This window comes from Chrysochloris asiatica, unplaced genomic scaffold (assembly GCF_000296735.1).
Source record: "Chrysochloris asiatica unplaced genomic scaffold, ChrAsi1.0 scaffold00373, whole genome shotgun sequence".
Taxonomy (NCBI): domain Eukaryota; kingdom Metazoa; phylum Chordata; class Mammalia; order Afrosoricida; family Chrysochloridae; genus Chrysochloris; species Chrysochloris asiatica.
This window is the reverse complement of record NW_006408891.1, coordinates 1,320,509-1,342,734: the sequence shown is the minus strand read 5'-3', so window position 1 is coordinate 1,342,734 and position 22,226 is coordinate 1,320,509. Positions and strand designations below refer to the sequence as shown.

The window sequence follows — 22,226 nt, the reverse complement described above, 5'->3', positions numbered from 1 at the left end:
GTCCACCATTGGTGATCCTTGTTGTTGTTAAGTGCCTTCGAGTCGGTTCCGACCCATAGCGACCCTGTACAGGGTTCCCGACGGTGTAAATCCTTACGGGAGTAGAAAGCCTCATCTTTCTCCTGCGGAGCGGCTGGTTGTTTCGAACCACTGACCTTAAGGTTCGCAGCCCGATTCGTAACCACTACGCTACCAGAGCACCTACTGGTATTTAAATAGCTTTCAGAATCACAGCAACTCACAAGCCACCACAGTACGACAAACTGACAAGACAAATGGTCGACTGTGCCAGGTACTGCAGATAAAATTAATTTCAGCAATTTTGTGTGGAAAATTGTACTATCAAACCTATTTCCTCAGTTTAAGTTTATATTCTGCTTAAAAATTAAATCTATTAATACATTCATATATTATTGTTTTTCAGTGCCATTGAGTCAGTTCCAACTCAGAGTGACCCTATATAGGGGTTCTGAGGAGCAGCTTATTAACTGCCGACATTGGGTTGCAAACTGATCTTTAGGTCGAGTGCTTATCGTACAGTATCACACCATGAGTCTATATTCATATATATGTACATTTAAACAAGTTTTAAAAATAAGGACACTTTTTAAAAACCTGTATTTATAAATTGTTAAGTATCCTCGAGTTGGCTCTGACTCATACCAATGCTATTTAGTTTCCAAGGAGCAGCTTTTGAATTTGAAACAACCACCTCATGGTTAGCAGTCCAGTGCTTTCCCTATAGTGCCATACCAGGACTCCTGATGTGTATTTATATAGATGATATAAAACTACTACTACTACTGGGAGCTCTGGTAGTGTAGTGGTTACGAATCGGGCTGCGAACCGCAAGGTCAGCAGTTCGAAGCTACCAGCTGTTCCACGGGAGAAAGATGAAGCTTTCTGCTCCCGTAAAGATTAACAGCCTCGGAAACCCTATACACAGGGTCGCTATGAGTCGGAACCGACTCCACGGCACACTACAGCTGCTGTAATAGCCATTCATACATGGGTGCTCCGAACGTTCATGGTAAAATGGAATTAAAAGATAATGGAATTCTTTCACAAACTTTTAGTAGCATCCTCATATTAAGTTTGATTCACAAAGTATGTAGTACGAGGATAAGTCAAAAAGTTTTATTACGGTTCCAGTTTACACATTTTGGCTTATTCCAAACAAAATGTGTGTAAACATTTCTTTGGAATCAGTGCATGACTGTAGACAAGTTCTCTCAGTAATAAACTTGTAATGCCCTTTCTGTACTTTCATTGTTAAGTGTCATCTAGTTTGCTCCCACTCATAGCGGCCCTGTATAAGGTTTCCAAGGAGTGGCTTGTGAGTTGGAACTGCTGACCTTGCATTTAACAGTGAAGTGTTTATCCTATAGCACCACATCCTGGTTTAGCAATGTAGGATAAGCACTGGATTGTAACAAGATTAGCAATTCAAACTCTTAATCTTGTTATAGTGTCTTTAAACAATAGGTCCATTCAAAACTGGCTTCTGAGGGGATCTGCTTGGGCAGAGGTCATCTCTGAAGGTTATGTTGACTGTTTTGGGGATTCCAAAGAGGTAATCGTAATAGATTTTCTCAAAGAACACAGGATGCTCGCAAGGACTTACTATGAAGTTTTAAGGAAACTAGTGAGAAAAAAGCCAGGAAACTTGCTCTGAGGAATTTTTTTCCATCATAAAATTGCACCTGCTCATTCTTCATGGATATCAAGGGCCTTTTTAGGAGTTTTTGGTTGGGAAACTACTATACCACCCTAGATCCCTGATCTTGCCCCTTCAGATTTTTTTTGTTGTTGTTCCCAAACCAAAGGAAAGGAGCTCTGGTAGCATAGTGGTTACGAGTAAGGCTGCTAATCTCACGGTCAGCAGTTTGAAACTACCAGCTTTTCCGTGGGAGAAAGATGAGGCTTTCTGCTCCCATAAAGATTTACAGCCTCGGAAACCCTGTACAGGGAGTTGATATGAGTCGGTTCCGACTCCACGGCACATAACCACCACCACCACCAAACCATAGGAAAATGGTTTGAGTCCTTTGTTGTTATTAAGCTCCATCAAGTTGGTTCCAACCATAGCCACTCTTGTTAAATGCCGGTAAGTTGGTTGAGATACAGTAACTGACCTTGTGGTTCAAACCGACATTGCAGTCCAGCGTATTAACCCACAGCACCACCCCAGAAGTCAACAGTGATCCTTGTTGTGGTTAGGTGCCATCAAGTCGGCACCGACCTATAGCAACCCTATGCACAGCAGACCGAAACACTGCCCAATCCTGGGCCAAGCTATTGCCACACTTGAGTCCATCGATGCTGCCACCTGGCCAGTCCATCTCATTGGGAGTCTTCCTTTTTTTCTGACCCTCCACATTACCAAATGTGATATCCTTCTCCAGCGACTGGTCCCTCCTGACAGTATGTGCAAAGTATGAGAGACGAAGTTTGGCCATCCTGGCCTCTAAGAGCACTCTGGCTGTTTAGCAATCCTAGAGTGCCAAAACTACATGGTGTAAATCAAATAGTGCAGAATTCTACAGGGAAGGGAATTGTTAGTAAGTGCTATTGAATTAGTTCTGACTCATAGTGAGTCTGTATAGGGTATCCAAGGAGTATCCAAGGGTATCCAGGACTCTACAGGGAAGTTGTTAAAAGCCATTGAGTTATTCTGACTCATCGTAACTCTGTACAGGGTTTCTGAGTAGCAGCTCGTAGATTTGAACTGCAGACTTTGTGGTTCACAGTTCAGTGCTTATCCTACAGCACCACACCAGGAATCCTACAGAGAAGGGTTGTTAAGTGCCCTCTAGTGGTGTCCAACTCAGTGACCCTGTATTGGGTTCCAAAGAGATGGAAACACTGTCTTCTGAAGTGTTTGATAAGACCTACATGGAGAATATGTCAAGAAACAATGGGTTCACATTTTGATACTTTTAATCTTTTTGTTCCAATAATTAGGCATGTAACATACTTTGGGGAAAATGTATGGAACAAATCCAACCTATATTTCATATACATCATCGTTTATTGTTGTGTGCCGTGGAGTCGGTTCCGACTCATAGCGACCCTTCCCCTTCACAGTTTCCGAGGCTGTAAGTCTTTACGGGAGCAGAAAGCCTCATCTTTCTGCTGCGGAACAGCTGGTAGTTTCGAACTGCTGACCTTGCAGTTTGCAGCCTGACTCATAACCACTACGCTACCAGAGCTTCTTTAGGACAAGGTTAAAACAGCTACAGTTTATTGCAACTAAATGCAACTAAATGCATCTTTTCAGTTACATTGTCTGAAATTGGAGTGTGTTTTAAAATTGGTCTCATAACAGCTTACATGATACCGTTTTTTTTTTTATTGGTAGTAGTGTGCCGTGGAGACAGTTTCAACTCATAGCAACACTGCATAGGGTTTCCGAGGCTGTAAATCTTTATGGAAGCAGTAAACCTCATCTTTCTCCTGTGGAATAGCTGGTAGTTTTGAACTGCTGACCTTAAGGTTAGCAACCTGACTTGTAACCACTACGCTTTCAGAGATCCTCTTTATTTTTTTATTATTACTATTTTTTTATTAGTGGTACATAAAATAATGGTTTTTATATTCTAGAGCATTTCATATTCATTATAGTATATAAACTTAAAAAGTAATAAAAATAATTACATCAGTTTATATAAATGTGTGAATATGGAAAAAATCTTCAAGATGATATATAAATGACTGAAGTTTGATAGACAGTAAACAATTTTATAGTTTTAAAACAAAATGTTGAATATAGTTCCTTGTATTTTATAGAAAAACAGCATTTTTTCAGTTTTAGTAAATATTCTTTAAAAGTATCATAGGTGGATATGTCCGTCCTAATATATTTAAATATTTCTTTTCTCTTAGACATTTAGATTATTTCTGTCATTTATATTTATCAGTTAATTGATAGTTTTTTATCAAGGCACAAATTGTTAGCACCTTTTTTAATGAGAGATAAAGGCAAAGAGCACTTAAGTGATGAGTTGTAAGTAAGACAGTTCATGAAAAGAGTTCCCCCATATTTCATCACAAATAATATTGTTCAAAAAATATAAAGAATCCCTCATTATCCACATATTTTAATATCAGTTGTAAGGAGTGGCACTTTAACCTGTCCATTTTCTAGTACCAGTCATCTTCAGATAAAGATAGCCAGTAGATTGGTTTTGTTACTCAAATCCTCATTTTAATGAAGTCCAGTATTAAGACATTTAATAACAATAGCAGCCTATAGTTAAATGGAACTCCTATAGGGTAAATACTGGACTGATAAAACCATTAAGGTCAGCAGTTCAAACCCACTAGCTGCTCCTCAAAAACCCTGTGCAGGGTCACTAAGTCAGAACTGACTCTAGGGCACTGAACAACAACTTAAGTTTGGAGTCCTGATATGGTACTGTTAGGTAAGCACTGGACTGCAAACCACAAGGCTGGTAATGCAAATGCACTAGCCATTCCTTGGTCACCCTGTGCAGGGTTGCTTTGAGTCAAAACCAACTCAATGGCACTTTTAACAACAACTTAAGGGGCCAGGCACAATTCTAAACCTACTACTTACTGACTTTATTACCAGAGTCTATAAAGTGAGTACTCTATTATTCCTTTTGAGATGAGTTAACAAGCTTAACAGAGATGTTCAGTCACTTACCAAATGCCACACAGGCTCATGTGGGCAAAGCTGAAACCAGGCTTATGTACTGTGGCCTTTTGACCACTCTGTTACACTGTCTTCCAGAAGAACTTAAATTCTGACTATGATAGCATCTGAATAAAAGCCATATTTTCATGTTTTATTTTATGTGAAAATCATTTTATGTTCAAGATCATTTAAACTGTAGAAAGGAAGTGTATGTTTTTATCTGTTTGCTTCTTTCTGTTCCATCCTTCCACTTTCTAAGCTCTTTTGAAACATTTTCAAGTAAAGACTATTGAGAGGATTACTGCATTGCCTTTTTGAGGACATTGTTTCCACACTGGAGCTGTTTATTTCTAAAGAAATTTTAGATCAGGTTCTGTAAATGGTGGCCTCTTCAACATGGAGAAAAATGGAATTGAGCTATTCTTGGCTGTATATAGGCCGCATTTTGCAGTTTAGCTATTTTGCTATTATTTACTGTATATTTCAATTAAATATATAAATTGTATATATTTGCCATATCCTCTTGATCACACAACTTTAAGGTGTACTCGAGGATAATGACCCTGTAGTTGCCATCGGTCATTTTTCAAATCTCATTCGTATCACCACGGTTTCTTCTGCCCTTACTGTCAGTGACAACAGGCTACTTAAATGTGTTCTAGTTACTTCATCAGTAAAATAACTGGAAGTTTTATTATTCACCTTCTGAAGATAAAAGTCAATTACAAGAAAAGAAAGTTTACAGGTTTAAGTTTTTTGCTTTTAAAATAAAACTACTACTGTTTGTCCTTGAGTAAGTATATTTTCAAGATAGCATAAAGGAGCTCTGGTAGCGTAGTGGTTACGAATCGGACTGTGAACCGCAAGGTCAGCAGTTCAAAACTACCAGCTGTTCTGCGGGAGAAAGATGAGGCTTTCTGCTCCTGTAAAGATTTACAGCCTCGGAAACCCTGTACAGGGTCACTATGAGTCGGAACCATCTCCACGGCACATAACATAATGGTGGCCTTTTTTTTATCAGCCTCTTTAGGCTTCAACCCAGTGCTTACCAAAGCTGAATGAACTGAGCTCAAACCATAAAAAGCATTTTGTAAAAAGAGTTCTTTTGGCAACATGTCACGTAGTCTGTTGTAGTTTTATCAGTACTCATTAAAATAATTTACTTTTTATGTTAATAACACAGCCATTGAGGATTATTTTTCATTAAATTGTGTCATTTTTACTTAATAAATTTTTACTATCTAAAAAACAATAGAAATTTCAAATTTCCTAGCTAGAAACAGCTTAAATTTATATATAAAATGTATGACCAACACGTACTATTAAAAAATATCTATAAAGAAGTTTTATGATTATCCAAATGTTTTAAGTTGTTTGAAAACTCTAATGTGCATTTTTCCCAGGACTAAACGAAGGTTTTTAGCAAATGATACATGAGTTACATCAAGTAGAAAAAAGATAATCTAAGAAATGTTGCTTTAGAAAATGACTTGTCTTCTAAATAGCTATTCTACCTCTGGTTCAAATTCACCAGTCACTTGTCGGAAACCCTATACAGGGTTGCTATAAGTTGGAACCGACTCAACGGCATTTAACTACTTACTTACATAGTGGTTAGTAAAAATGAATTAAACTTTCAAAGTTAAATCCTGTTTTACATGGGATTGTTTCTTTTTTGAGAAATCTGGTAAATCATTTTCATTAGAAAATGATTTCTTTAGTTCTACAAAAAAAATTAACCCTTAGTGTATTTTTTATAAATGTAAATCATATTATCCTTTTGAAACTGTGGATTAAAATACCTTCAGATATGTTTCACATTGTTGTGAGTCAAAAGCAGTACAAGTTATCTCTGCCTGAAAGTAGTTCATGCTTGGTAGAAAGTTGGCTAATTATTAATAACTTGAGAAAATGAGATGATATATTGCATTAAAATGAAATCTCTTGAAAACATGTACTTTGGTTTTGTTCATCAACTATTTTGTCCAAAGGAGATTAAATAAGGGAGAGATTCACATTTACAGAATGGTTTAAGAAAATCTGAATTGTGCTAATAGGGTGAGAGCCTTAGAAGATAGGTAGAATTTATATTCTAAGGGGACCCCATAAGCAGTAGCACCGAAGGCAAAAATTCTGTAAGTGTTGTTAAGCAGATTCCAACTCGTAGCCACTCCCTATTGGGTTTCCAAAGAGTATCTGATGGGTTTGAACTGTCAACTTTGCTGTTAGCTGTCCAGTACTTCTCCTACAGCACCACTCAAGGACACCATTCGTAGAATGATTACGTGCCATCAAGTCAATTCCGATTCATAACGGCCCTATGTATTTAAACCACTGACCTTGCAGTTTAAACCAACCTTGCAATCCCATACATTTTCCACAGTGCCATAGCAGGACTCCATAAAATAGAGCTGTATTTGATAAGATGGGACTAGATCATACTTTTAAGACGTAAGGGAATTTATAGGTTAAAAGTAAAAAAGGCAAAAACAAAGGCTAAGGATCACATGTCAGTAGTTCTCCTTTAATTTTAAGTCTGTATCCCTTTGAGGACCTGGTGAAGAGACCTTGTCTTCAGAAAAACCGTACATATGTAGGCAAATGTATATATATGTGTTTATATATTTTGAGGACTAGAGGACTATTTGGATTCTAGATTAAAATTTGACCTTCTTAATTTCATCCAGGTAGATAGTTTCTATCATCTGTCTTAAACTAGGAGGTAGCTCAGTAGTGAATGGTTTACTTTTTGACTGCATGCTGAATTTAACTTTTTTCCCTGTTTAAATATCGAGTAATTTTTAATTTTATAAACAATAGTACCTTGGATTTTTAACCTTTGTAAAAGTGCAATATTCTAATGCAAGCCAAAGCCAAACTATTTATAAATGAGTACTAGCCTACATGGATTCCTGGTGTGGCGCTGTAGGATCAGCACTGGACTGTGAACCACGAGGTCGGCAGTTCAAAACTACCAGCTGCTCCTCGGACATCCTCTATAGGGTCCCTGAGTCGGAACTGACTTGACAGCACTTAACAACCACCTCCATAGGAGTCTTCATGTGGCACTGTAGAATCAACGAAATATAAACCAAATGTCAGCATGAAACTGAAAAACTTATGCAATGTTGAGTTTCCTTCTGTTCTGCATTGTAGCATCAGAATTGTTGAACTCAAGAGTCCTCCATTTTACAGATAAATACCTAGAACTAAAAAGTTAAGTGGCTGCCATATATCTAATGCATGGCGGTGGTTGGGTGCTGTTGAGTTGGTTCCAACTCTAGCAACCATGTATAGTGTTTCTGATACTATAAGTCTTTATTGGCACAGAAAGCCTCTTATTTTCTGTTGCTGAGTGTCTGGCCACTAAGTTTCCTTACATCTGATACATTTATTGTTGAGTATCATCAAATTTGTTCTGACTTGTTAAGTGCCATCAAGCCAATTTTGACTCATAGTAACCCTGTGTAGGGTTTCAAAGGCGTGGATGGTGATCTTGAACTGCCGTCCTTGTGGTTCAAAGCGACTTTGCAGTCTAGCCCATTAACCCCCATGTCATATCAGGAAGTAAAATCAATTGTTAGTTTAGTACATTTTATACAGGGTTTTCTGTTTTCCTGGTCAGCTGTTGCTCCAGTTTTACTATTTTCAAAGTTTCCCCAATACCCATTTCAATTTCTTGTCCCTTTTTCTCTTCATCTGCATGGGAGATTTAACTTCTGCCATTCTACGATACTACTTTCAAGCTTCCAGATTTAGCTTGATCCGTTATACATCCTTTCCTTTCATATCTAGCCTTTCTACCAATGCCTGTATTCCTTTCTGTCTTACCTATCAGCACATACCCTAGTTATTACCTTCTAGCAACCAACATCTAACTTAATCTCCAGTCTTCTTTTCACAAAGTTTATTGCACTTCTTGCTATGTGCAATTACTGTTATAAACCTAGGGCATAAAGCAGTGAATTAGGCCCTGGATTTTAGTTTCTAATGAAAAACATGATAGAAAAACATTTTCAAATAGACTACAGTGTTAGTAAAGGAGTTATGCTATGTGTAGACTCCATGGCACACCACCACCACCATCACCACAGTGTTAGTTAGAAAGGAAGAAAATAAGAGCACCAGCTATCAGAGCAGTAAACAAATATAATAGGGAAAAATAAAACCTAGATTATTTTCTAAGTGATCACAGCAATTTGAGGATTTTAAGTAAAGAAATGGTGTAATTCTGTTTCTGATTTATAAATGATCATGATGATTGTATTATGTGACAGAGGTAAAGTAGTGGAAATAGAGTATTGAGTTGGGGTATTCACGACAGTAGATGAGCATGGTAGCAGTGGAGATAAAGAACTATGGCCTATTTTAGGTATATTAGGGGGCTACAAAAATTTGTGGAAAAATTACACCATTTTTTAATTCAATTTAATTCCATGTTTTTTTTTAAATCGCCTCATGGCTTCAAAGTAGTACCAAACAGTAGAGGCACCTGGTCTTGGTGAATTAAATGAAGAAAGAGAAAAGAAAATCACAACAAATGAATTGTAAATTTCTAGTTTTAGGAACTTGGCTCAGGGTGACACCATATACCATATTTTTGGCTTGACGGAGACAGAAATCAAGCCTTGACCTAGTTACATTTTAGGTACCAGACATTGGTATTAAGTAGTATTCTCACTTTAATTGTACTAGTAGATGCTTTCCCCTCTCACTCTTTTTAATGATGCTTTCTCCTCCCCTGGCTTTTTCTCCCATTAGAAGAACGTCCTTGTGCTCTCTGCATGTTCCTTTCCTTACTTTTCTTCTAAAAGCAGGTCTTCCTCAGGATTTGGGTTTTGAAGTGCTCTAGCAGCTTTCCTTTTTATTCTGTCTTACCAATCAAGTCATCTTACTTCCTGAAAAAAAAAAAAAAAAAACCCACAAAACAAAATAGCATAGCTTTTTCTAGGTTCTTTACCTGGAAAATATACCATATTTCTTTAATCTCCCAAACATAAAATATTTAATTCATTAATTGAGTCTAAGGATAAGGGTAAGACATCTGAGAACTGGATATTTCCCAAAGAAGCTTTGTTGAACAAGATAATTTATAAGCATTGTTAATTGTCAGGTGCCATTGAGTTGGTACCAACTCAGCAACCTTATGCATCATTGCCTGATCCTGGGCCAACCTACTACTATTGCCATGCTTGAGTCTATTGATTGCCACTTGACCAATCCATCTCGTTGGGGGTCTTCCTCTTTTTCTCTGACCCCTCCACCTTACCAAACATGATATCCTTCTCCAGTGACTTGTCCCTCCTGACAGTATGTCTGAAGTATGAGACAAAGTTTGGCCATCTTGGCCTCTAAGGAGCACTCTGGCTGCAATTCTTCCAAAAACGGATCTATTAGTTCTTTTGGCAGGCCACGGAACTTTCAATATTCTCCTCCAACACCATAACTCAAAAGCATCAATTCTTCTACGGTCTTCCATATTCACTGTCCAGCTTTCGCATGCATATAAGGTTATTGAAAATACCATGGCTTGGGTCAGGTGTACCTTAGTCCTCAAGCTGACACTTTGCTCTTCAACACTTTAAAAAGGTCTTGTGCAGCAGATTTGCCTAATGCAATATGTCATTGGATTTCTAGACTCCTACTTCCATGAATGTTGATGGTTGATCCAAGAACAATGAAGTCCTTGGCAATTTCAATCTTTTCTACTTTGATGAGAATGTTGTTTATTGGTCCAGTGGTGTGGATTTTTGTTTTATAAGCATACTAACTATAAAATGAAATTTAGAAAATTAATACTAAGTCTAGCCTTAAGTATTGTTCTAGTATACCTTTCTCAGTGTAGAATGTTTAAACTTGCAGTTTACCCTGTCATAGATGTCAAAATAGTGAAAAATAATAATGTCCCAGGTAATGGATAATGATAATAAATGGGCAAATAAAACTGTCCTAGCAAAGCAACAGTTTTGTGCCCTTTGGAACTACCAGAATTAAGACCAAGACTTTTAGATATATTCTTGTTGTTATGTGCCATCAAGTCAGTTCCAACCCATAGCGACCCTGTATAGGGTTTCCCAAGGAGCAGGTGGTGAGCTTGAACCGGCAATTTTGCAGTCTGGTGCATTAACCCATAGTGCCACACCAGGACTCTTAGATATAACATTAAATTCATGTGTATTCAAATGTGTTATTTTGTCATAATAATAAAGAACCGCTCTTGCTCCTACTTGTGGTTATCCCAAAGTACCTTACACAGCCAAGATCTACTGTGTTTTTCCAATTACAGATTAATTATTTGTGAATAATTAAAGCTAAACATACTGAAACTTTGGATTTTTTTTGTCAGTTGAGAACTAAATATACTTGTTGTAGCTTATACAGTATCTAGCTTTCTAAATTAAATGAGATACAGTTAAGAATTAACAAAAATACAACTAGTGTTTTGCTTTTATTTGTTTTGTTTTTAAGGTTTAATGCATGTGCACAATAAACTTGTGGATCCACTATACAGTATGAAAGAAGGAAACTGAAGGAGATTGGAGCAAAATTCTGCTTGATTGAACATAATACTTTATAAGTAGTAAATTAATTTTCAGCTATGCAATATGATAGAACATGGGAATTTTGAATACTGTCACTTTTAAAGTCTACTATCTATGTTAAGCATTCCATACTTAGAATGTATTTACTTTACAGTAGGGCTCCCTTAGAAGTTGGCTCACATTTGATTATGAGATGGACAATAAAAACAATGTAGAAATGAAGTGCCTGCCTGTTTAAAGGGGGAAAAAGCCATTTTAAAGGTAAAGATTCTGCTCAAATACCATTTGATAATGATTCAATGGAATAATAGAGATCTAAATACTTATAACATGAAGAGACTTAAAGGTAACCTTTAAGGTTACTAAACAACTATCATTTAAACTTTTACTTCTGGAATGCTACCTTTTTTCTGTGCGTTATACACAAATTTTTCTGCACCTGGTTGCCTTAGTCATGTTTCATCTGTAGCATTTGGACATCAATAGTCCTAATGCATATTGCTTATAAAGGAAATCTGATGAGATTTGTTGTTTGAGTCAGTTCCAACTCATAGTGAGCCCGTGTACGACAGAAAGAAGCACTGCTTAGCCATACACCATCCTTACAGTCTTAGCTGTAATTAAGCCCATGGTTGCAGCCACTGTGTAAATTCATCTCATTGAGATCATTTTCTTTTTTCACTAACCCTCTACCAAGCATGTCCTCTCCAGAAACTGGTCCCTTATAACTTGTTTAAGTACTTGAGATGAAATCTCGCCACCCTCGATTACAAGGAGTATTCTGGCTTGAAGACATTACAGTGCCTAAAAGAACAGTTCCTGTCTTCACAAAGTGTGTAAAGTACATGTTTTTATGTATCTTCTTCTATAGCACTTAAAAAATATGTGTCATATTTAATTTTAGTAATAATCTTTGCAACTATAAGCTTTATAATCAGAAATATCCTTAATTTTTTTTTCAAAATAATTTTTGTGATTATTATAAACTTAATAAATTAGTTTCAGTCCTTGTATACAAACTGCCTAAAGAATATATTTAAGTTACTGTAAACTATTTTAGATTGCCATAACAACTTATTAAATTGAATATAAAGTATATTATTTTCTACCTTTAACTCAAATAAAGCTGATAATGCAAAAATATAAGATATCTAAATTTTATTTCCAGCTCAACACCACACAGCCACAGAGAGGCACTGCTAATACCTGGGATCATAGTGGCTCTGTAGGAAAAACACTGACTGCAAACCACAAGGACCATGGTTCGACTCCACCAGCCACTCTGTAGGAGATAAAAAAACTTTCTTCTCCCACCAAGATTTGTTGTGTTATTAAGTGTTGTAAATGGTTCTGACTCATAGCATCCCATTGTAGGATTTCCAAGGAGCAGCTAGTGTATTTGAACTGCCAACTTTACAGTTAGCAGTCTAGAGTTTATCTTATAGTACAATACCAGGACTTCTCTGCAGATTTACAGCCTTGGAAACCCTGTGGTTCAGAACTTAGTCGACAACAACTGCTAATACCAAATATCTCACTGTACAAAGTTTTGAATATTAGCAATGAATAAGAAGAAAGCCTTTACCTTCATTCTAACTTAGTGTATTTGGTAAACCAACTAGTTTCAAGATAACTTTTAATAGTTTATTAAATGTTAAAAACGTATTTAATAACTAATTTATACATATCATCTAAATTGATCCCAACTAGTAACAATCCTAAGGAGTGGGTACGTAGTGGGTACCGTAGTGGTTACGAATTGGGCTGCAAACCTTGGGGCCAGCAGTTTGAAACTACCAGCCGCTCCGCAGGAGAAAGATGAGGTGTTCTGCTCCCGTAAAGATTTATAGCCTCGGAAACCCTGTACAGGGTCCCTAAAGGTCGGAACCGACTCGGCACTTAACAACAACCCTGACACTTTTGAAATTCACTACAGACAAACTGTAAGTATACAATTTTTAGTTCAAGTATGGAAAAAAATATATAAAACAAATTAGTTAAGGTTCACTGAGCACATATTAGGTACTCTCTTCTGAATATTTTTAAATGTAGTATTTAATCCTCACAGTAACCCTAAAGAGGTAAATAGTAGTATAGCCTGAATTTTATTTTAGAGGAACAGAGAAGGTAAGGCTCTGGCCAAAGGCACATTGCTAAAGTATGATAAAGTTATTTGAGACCATGCAATATGCCTTCAGAATTCAGGCTCTTAGCTACCACACTACACCCATTCAAAGAAAAATCCAGGAGGTTAAAACCTGAAAAACCTAGATTTCAAATTTATATTGAGAGGGGAGGGTACTTTTTCTAGTTCTCATTATTTTAAATTTAAATATTAAGAAATATTAAAGAGAACAAAATTTTTAATTCATGAAAATTATTTTATCTTACTTATCAGATTGTGTTTTCAGAACTTTTATAAAAGCATCTTTTGGAACTTCAATGTTGCCAATTTTCCTCAGTTTTTTCTTTCCTTCTGCTTGTCTCTTCAAAAGTTTCATTTTTCGAGTAATATCACCACCATACTGTAAAATATTTTTTAAAAATCTTACTCTAAATCAATTCACAGAAATGTAATAAAATATTGTTAGAAGCATCAATACAATCACATCAGCTTAATATCACACTTTATTCAGAAGGCAGAAATCTGTTATTGTATCTAATCCCCCTTTCTACTTGAATCTAATTTTATTACCTGCTGAAAGAAAGATAAAGGCTTTATTTATGGATGTCAAGGAAGATTTGTCATACTCCTTACTGAACACAGCTGGAAAATGTTAATACATAGCTGGAGTCATGGTGTGGTGTTGTGGGTTAATGCACTAGACCACAAGATTGGCAGTTCAAGCTCACCAGCCACTCAGAAACCCTGTTGTTAGGTACCATCAAGTCAGTACTGACTCATAGTGACCCTATGCACAACAGAACGAAACTGTCCAGTCCTCAGGCCAACCTCACAATTGTTGCCACTCTTGAGCCCATTGATGCTGCCATTTTGCCAGTCCATCTCATTGGGGGTCTTCCTCTTTATCTCTGACCCTCCACCTTACCAAACATGATATCCCTCTTCAGCGAATGGTCCTTCCTGACAATATGTCCTTTGTCTCTCATACTTCAGACATATTGTCAGGAGGGACCAGAAATCCTGTACAGTACAGGGTCGCTATGGGTCAGGACCAACTTGACAGCACTTAACAACAACAAATGGATGGAGTCCTTTTGTAGCACTGTAATATTAGCACTGGACTGCCAATCACAATGTTGGTGGTTCAAACCTACCAGCTAGCTACTCCTTGCAAGCCCAATACAGGATTGCTATGACTCAGAATTGACTTGACAACACTTCATCTAATATGTAAACCCTTAATCCCAAAAGCATAAATGTGACAGCTATGTTAAACATTCAGAAAAAAAACATTTTTAAATTTCCATAAAAACTGAATTAATCTTTTCACTTTTTAATATACAAACAATACAGCAAACTAAGCCAATTAGGAGAGTAGATTTCAATTTCTGTACTTTTCCCATCCACCTTAAGATAAAAGTATTGCCTTTAAAATTTTACATTATCTATTCATAAAACAGAAGTAAATATAAGACGTTATAAAGTTAAAAAAATATTTCATTTTTGTGGTTAAAGTGGTTAAAAAAATATTTCATTTTGTGGTTAAAGTGAACACATCATGGTGAAGCTAAAATTTACTCATTTAAAAAAGAACATGGAGATGAAAGTTATGAAGTATTATTGCAAAGTAAATACATACACATTTTGCCAGAACATTTTTTCTATATGCTTTCACCCTGTAAAAGAAAACATGTGTAAGTATGTATGTAACTTTATATTATATAAAATACTTATTTGCAAAACCAATCTTCTTTACTGAAGAATTTAAGGAATGTCATAATCAAAATTATATATAATTCAAGTGTTCTTGTATTATTTTCATATAGTTCTGTAAGGTAAACACTGGACTGCTAACCACAAGGTCTGTGGTTCAAGCCTATCAGATGTTCTATGGGAGAAAGACGAAACTATCTGCTCGCTTAGAAGATTTACAGTCTCTGAAACACTGTATGTTGTGCTTTTGGGTCAGTTCCTTTTCATAGCAACCCAGTCCTGGATTTCCAGGGAGTAGCTCTGGTGGGTTTGAACTGCTGACCTTGTTCACAGTCCAGTGCTTATCCTACAGTGCCACACCAGGAGTAACTGTAAGATGGAATTCATTCAGTGGCAGTGGGCAGACATAAAACAGCAAATGGATTCAACATGAATATCAATAGATAAATTTTGTACACAAAAAAGGTTCAGGCTTGTGTTAATCAGGCTTGACTAGCCATATTTGAGCTTGGAGTGGCTCTGATTATAAAGTACAGCAGCTATTTCTGGTTCAACTTAAAACTACTACTATTACTATACTTAATGTCTCCTTAGTGTCCTGGTGTGATGCTTTAGGATAAGCACTGGATCATGAGGTCAGTTTGAAATGCAAGGTTGGCAATTCAAACTCATCAGCTACTCTGAGTTGGATTTAACTCAACGGCATTTAACAACAATAACTGTCTCTTTGCTAACTCAGTGAATATGGTTCAAGAGGAACTAGGAACACAATATATTTTTAGGCTTTTAAAAACCATTTCACAGTAAACTAATTTTAATATGAGTGGACTTCAAAAAGTTTGTGGAAAAATTCCATTATTTTTAATTCCATTTTTCCACAAACGTTTTGAAGCTCCCTCATATAACCACCAAAGAAGTTATATTTACAAATTAATCTACTTATATAATTTTCTTACTAAGAAATTTACAGATCACTCTAATTTTGGAAATAACTCCATTTTTATGCACTCCATAGAAAGATACATCTCTTTTCTTTGGAGGCATACTTGACCTCAACAGAATTATGTAGACATGGCTTGCTGACTATTCTAAATTGCACGTTGCATGATATTTACTGGTTACCAACTCGTTTTCTACAAGTGGAGTGCTAGTGTGGTGCTGTGCGTTAATACACTTGACTGCAAGGTTGGTTTGAACTGCAAGGTTGGTGGTTCAAGCTCATGAGTTGCTCTCTGGAAACCCTATACAGGGTTGCAATAAGTCAAAACTGACTTGATGGCACTTAACAACAACAACATCCTACAAGTATCCAGGAAACACAAAATAGCAAACAGACAAAATGGTATTAGATGACATTTCTGTAAATGTATATAAAATTTAACCCTAAATACACAGTTTTTCTTTTGAATTATAAAAATTATAGTAGTATGCAAAGCCTAACATGGTAATAACAGTCCTTTCTCACTATTTCAGATACTACATCTCGCTAGCTCTGGGATAGTGTATTTAGTGATTCAGGTTTAACTTCCTTTTTTTTTAAACAAACCATAACTTAGTTTGTCTTTTGGACAAATATCTCCAAAGCCTTTCTGTTTCAGTTCAAATGGACTTATAATTTACCTAAGGAATAAAAACAATAAAAGCTTAATAAGAACACTGAAGTTAATTTTTCGTAAGAAATTTAATAAAGTAAAATGGTGGTGGTGGTGTGCCGTGGAATCAGTTTCACATCGTAGTGAACCCATATAGGGTTTTCTGAGGCTGTAAATCTTTACAGGAGCAGAAACTCTCATCTTTCTTGGTGGAGCCACTGGTAGTTTCAAACAGCTGACTGTGAAACTAGCAGCCCGACCTGTAATCACCACTATGCTTACCAGAGCTCCTGGTAAATGGAAATTAAAAGCACTCTTCAAATCCGTATGTTGTTGTTATGTGACGTGGCGTCGATTATGACTCATAGCAACCCTGTATACAGGGTTTCCAATGAGCAGCTGGTGAGCTTGAACTACTACTGACCTTTCAGTTCAAACTGATTTTGCGGGCCAGCACATTAACCCACAGTACCACACCAGGACTCCCAAATCCATATATATTATGCTAATAACTGTAAATACTATCACCCAATCAGCAGTGTTCCGTAAGTAATTCAAAGTTAACACCCATTAATTAGATTAGTGGAAAAAGAGTTATGTGAAAAAAGGTCTTAAGCTTGGTCAACTCACTGAGGATGTAAGAAAATGGTGAAAATATAAATAATGTTAGGAAAGTGAAAATTTATGTGCTTCTTAACATGAACATGTATATATATTTCACACCTTTATATGAAGGTCACTGAATTTCAAGAATTCTTTAAACTATTCCCTCAAACTTGAGTGAGCTAAATAATATCATCGGTCATATAGTGTGGTTATGAACATTTAAAGTTATTTGCTTTATATTTTGTTATAATAAAATGATAGCCTGTATTTATCAGTTTTTAAAATCTCTTGTTGCCATGTATCTGCCAAGTTCTTGCCTTAAAATAATTGCATTTGCCTAAAGCACTCCCAAACAAACATTTGTTATTTGGATGCTACTCATAGAATTAAAATCTATATTTTAGAAATGCTGACTAAATTATATTGTGTCTGGTTTATCTTTGATTCACCTAATTCTAGCTACCTCTTATCATTAAAAGTTAACTTTGTTATACCTATTTCTCCACAACACAATTTTTAAAGGACCAAAAAAAAAAAAGTTATGGAGCTCTATCATGTTAAGTGCCTTCGAATCAATTCTGACTCATAGCAACCCTGTACAGGGTTTCTGAAGAGCAGCTGGTGGGTTTGAATGTCTGACACTTTGGTTAGCAGTCCAGTGCTTATCCTAAAGCGCCATACTAGGAGTCCCAGGCCAGTGTTACTTAAAATTTTCTTTAGTTTTCTCAGTGTATAATTCTTAAAACCAGCCTAGGAGCAAAAATGAATTTCAACTTACGTTTCTCTTGCAATGACTTTACTTCCTATAGCAGCTTGAACTGCTATCTCAAACAGCTGTCTAGGAAGAGAATCCTTTAGACGTTCACATATGATTTTGCCAACAGAATGCGCTTTGTCTCTGAGAGAGAAAAAATACAACTCCTTATGCAATCTAGACAAGTATTTAAAGCAGTTTTCTAGTTCTTATGTATGCTGATTTAAGAGTGGTTTCTTAAGGAAGCTACAATAGAACTTGTTTATCAGGAACATCTCTTATTTGTGGAACATGTATGACTTCTATCTGCAAAAATGATATAATCTTAAAGATTCCAAGACCTTTCCTTTCTCTGAATTATGCATTTTCAACTAGAGCTCTTCCTATTATTTTGAAAACATATTTTGCATACTAAACAAAAGTATGTTAATTACAAGTGATCAAAGATTTAAAAAAGGATAGTGTATAATCCATTAGAGAATTTAGAAACGTAAAAGGTAAATTTCAAAATAAAATGCATTCTTGATGACCATGGCTTCACCAATCAGGCAGTGAAGCCCTATGGATCACGATGTTCTAATCTGCAAACCCTCTGGGATGATACAGGATGGGCTAGTGGTTGTTCATTCCATTGTATATGGGGGCTGACTTGAGAACAGCTAGCAATTTGAAACATATCCTTCTAGTAATTTTTACCTTGCATTATATAGTTAGTTATATTTTAGTTTGGATCACACAATAAATGATATACTCTTTTTTTTTTTAATGTAATGCAATCTTTTTTCTATATCACTAAACACTATTCCACAATATAATGATTTTAAATAACAGGTTACATGGGTATTCCATAATATATTTTAATCTCCCATTTGTTGGGAATTTTTTGCATTATTACATATAATGTTTTAAGAGTATACAAAACCTTTTCAATCTTAATTCTATCATAATAAAATTTTTCAAAAAATTTATTTTCCTTTTGTCTTACATGTTAAGGGAAACCTTTGTTTCTGTGATACTAGTCTATTTAGATATCATAATTTATCTTATTTTGTATTTTTAACACCTTGGAAAATGATTGTGGAAAAAAATGGAGGGAAAAACTAGTAGAGGGAAACCTAAGTTTGTTTTTTAATGTAGCTGTTCAGATAAAAATGAACAACCAATAACTACAGACAAACATATCAAAAGTAATTACTTTCACATTCTCTGATTACTTTTCAACTTACTTGTGTACAACAGTTACTAGCTCCTCTACAATATTTCCATTTAGTAGAATATCCATTTTTACAAGTTCTGCAGTCTGGTAACCTGCATCTTCATAATCAAAACTGAGAAGAAAAAAGTCCAGCTGATAAACATTATATTTGTAAATATATACTTTTTAAAATATCTTTTCTCTAACTTCTCCATTTACTGCATATCCCCTCCCCCACAAAGACCTAACTTTCCATCAAAATGTTAAATACATTTTCTCAGGTTAATGGATCTAAATGTCCACAGCAAAGAACAGATGTCCTCATTTCATCCATTTATGAAATGAGGACCTGCCCTAATGACTGATATAACAGGGTAGGCATGGAGGAAGCAAGAGGGTAATAAACTACTGAGAAGTAAGAAAATGTTAGGCCAAACTGGGATAAAAGATCAGGAATAAAGAAAGCCCGCTGAAGAAAAATTTCACTTCCTTTACAATGTTCCCAGTGTTAACCATCTATTGTTGTTGTTAAGTGCCATCGAGTCAGTTCCAACCCATAGCGAGCCTGTATAGGGTTTCTGATGAGCAGCTGGTGAGCTTGAACTGCTGACCTTACAGTTCAAACGGCTTTGCAGTCTGGTGCGTTAACCCACCGTGCCACACCAGAACTCCTAACCATCTATAGACAATGCTATTAAAAGTTATTTTCAGATTGAGCTGAGTTTCTGTTTGTGTTCTATTACCACTTATTTACATAAGTGCTTACTTGTCATGTGCCTTTGAATTGGTTCTGACTCACAGCAATCCTGATTAGGGTTTCTGAAGACTGACTACTGGGTTTGAACCACTAATCTTATAAGTAGCAGTCCAATGTTTACCCTACAGTGCCACACTAGGACTGTATACATAATATGGAACTTATTTCTTATCAAAAGCAAGAGAATAAAACTTAAGGAAACACAAAGTCATCAATTAAGAAGACTACTGAATTTCACATCTAGCTATTTAGTTTCACATCTTCACAACTTCACCTTGACAGCTTTTGTGAGAACGAAATGATTTAGAACATAGTCTAGCTTACAAATGTAAGCATTTAGTGTCAGCCCAGTGGCACCATGGAAAAAGGCCTGGTCATCTGCTCCCATAATGATCACAACTAAGAAAACCCTCTGACAATTCTACTCTGTGGCATGTAGGCTCTCCAGGAGTCTGAATTGATTTGGTTTATTATTATTAATACAACTAAATGGTTGCTTGCAATGTTAATCAAAACAGGTATTTAATTGTTTAAATATGTAACTTATTTAAGTCTAAACAGGAAACTTTAATTTTGCTTAAACTTCTTCCCAATCATGGACAAGAATGTGTATTTTTTTTTGTAGTAATCATAAACTGATGCTCTTAACAAAGAAATACAACTGCTGTCCTTCTTTATCTAACAGTAACTCCCTTCACTTTCATGTGCTACTATAGGATAAGATACTGGTTTTTATGACATAGACACCTTATTCTCGATAAGACCAAGGAATTAAGAGTTCACAATTATTTCACAGATTTAAGGTGTACTTGGAAATTTTTTCATTTAAAAGGGATAACAGTTTGAAGAAGAGCCCAAGGGATTCATTCTCCCATAAGTAAATTAAAAATACTCTGTGACAGGTGTGAGATTGCCACTTGAAGCCCTTCTAATCTCAGAAACTGACTCACATTTCTTCAAGGGCAGCTGACATTATCAAATGGGTACAGTATTATTATCTTGTTGGTCAAGTTGTTGTTATTAAGTGCTGTCTAGTCAGTTCTGACCCATAGCGACCCTGTACAAGGTTTCCGAGGGTGTAAATCTTTACGGGAGTAGAAAGCCTCATCTTTCTCCCGCGAAGCGGCTGGTAGTTTCGAACCGCTGACCTTAAGGTCCGCAGCCCAATTCGTAACCACTACGCTACCAGAGCTCTGTTGGTCAATCACCACCACTCTGGTAGCGTAGTGGTTGCGAATCGGGCTGCGAACCACAAGGTCAGCAGTTCGAAACTACCAGCTGTTCCGTGGGAGAAAGATGAGGCTTTCTTGTTGGTCAAGAGTATACTAATAATATTGCCTCTGTTTTTCTCCCAAATTTCAAGGCATCTGAGTTTTGCAATAAATTTTACCTAGCATATCCAGAAGACAAGGATTTCAGAGAATCATAAAAATCTACCACAATTTCATTCAAAGGGAAAAGATATTTAAGCATAACTCTATTTTGATCAATATACACCATATTCTTTTGAACTGCTCTTCGAGCCTAAAAGGAAAAAAAAAAAAGAAAAAAAACTGGTTAATTACAAACAATTCAAATACAGATTTAAGTAACAGATATCAATTAACAACTTGAAAATTCCATTATAAATCTCACAGTAGACTATGGGAAACATTAAGGAGTATTTCTTTTAATAGTCTAGTAAAATCATGTGACCAATGTTTATATTATTTTTTGTTAAGTGCTATCAAGTCAGTTCTGACTCAGCAACATGGAGCAGCTAGCAAGTGGGTGTGAACCACCAACCCTGTGGTTAGCAATCCAGTGCTTATAATGCCACACCAGGATAGGGAACACCATCTGCACTTTAATGATTTTATACTTGTTACCAAAACTTTTAATCCTTTCATTTTATCTAATGAGTTTATCTTTCTAATTACACAAGTGATTCATTTAATAATAAATCAGATGATGAGAAATTAAATGACTGGCCAAAATTATAGTATATGAAAACAGAATCTCTTAGTCACCATTTAATCATTCTTTCCAACAGAACGGGGGAATGCCTTCTAACGGGGGTGGGGGGGGAGGCACTGAGTCACTATAATTGTTTTTGAAATAATATTCAAGTACACAAGATGGCTAAAAAAAATATTATAGTTCTAGCTTTGTTGCTGTTTGCTGTAAAGTGTTACTATGCCAGTTCTGACTCACAATGAACCTGTATACAGTTTCCAAGCAGCGGGTGGTTGATCTGAACAACCAACTTTGTGTTTAGCAGTCTAGGGCACATTCTACAGCAC

The 22,226-nt window shown here is 36.1% G+C and overlaps 2 protein-coding genes across 3 annotated transcripts in view; one reads left to right on the top strand and one right to left on the bottom strand.

Moving 5' to 3' along the window:
• GNPDA2 (glucosamine-6-phosphate deaminase 2) overlaps positions 1-11,383 on the top strand; it is a 53,446-nt gene extending 42,063 nt beyond the window's left edge. Inside the window, exon 6 of one of the 2 annotated variants that reach the window (XM_006876279.1) lies at positions 11,129-11,383. In XM_006876279.1, coding sequence (XP_006876341.1) covers positions 11,129-11,190 — 62 coding nt within the window. In that variant the 3' untranslated portion in view covers positions 11,191-11,383. The remainder of the gene's footprint in view (positions 1-11,128) is intronic. The other variant, XM_006876280.1, reaches the window with a different exon arrangement.
• A 2,189-nt stretch (positions 11,384-13,572) lies between these two features.
• Positions 13,573-22,226, bottom strand: part of GUF1 (GUF1 GTPase homolog (S. cerevisiae)) — a 28,342-nt gene continuing 19,688 nt past the window's right edge. Inside the window, exons 13-17 of the mRNA XM_006876281.1 lie at positions 21,335-21,468; positions 19,219-19,320; positions 18,017-18,136; positions 14,967-15,003; positions 13,573-13,727 (exon numbers count right to left, since the gene is read on the bottom strand). Coding sequence (XP_006876343.1) covers positions 13,590-13,727; positions 14,967-15,003; positions 18,017-18,136; positions 19,219-19,320; positions 21,335-21,468 — 531 coding nt within the window. The 3' untranslated portion in view covers positions 13,573-13,589. The remainder of the gene's footprint in view (positions 13,728-14,966; positions 15,004-18,016; positions 18,137-19,218; positions 19,321-21,334; positions 21,469-22,226) is intronic.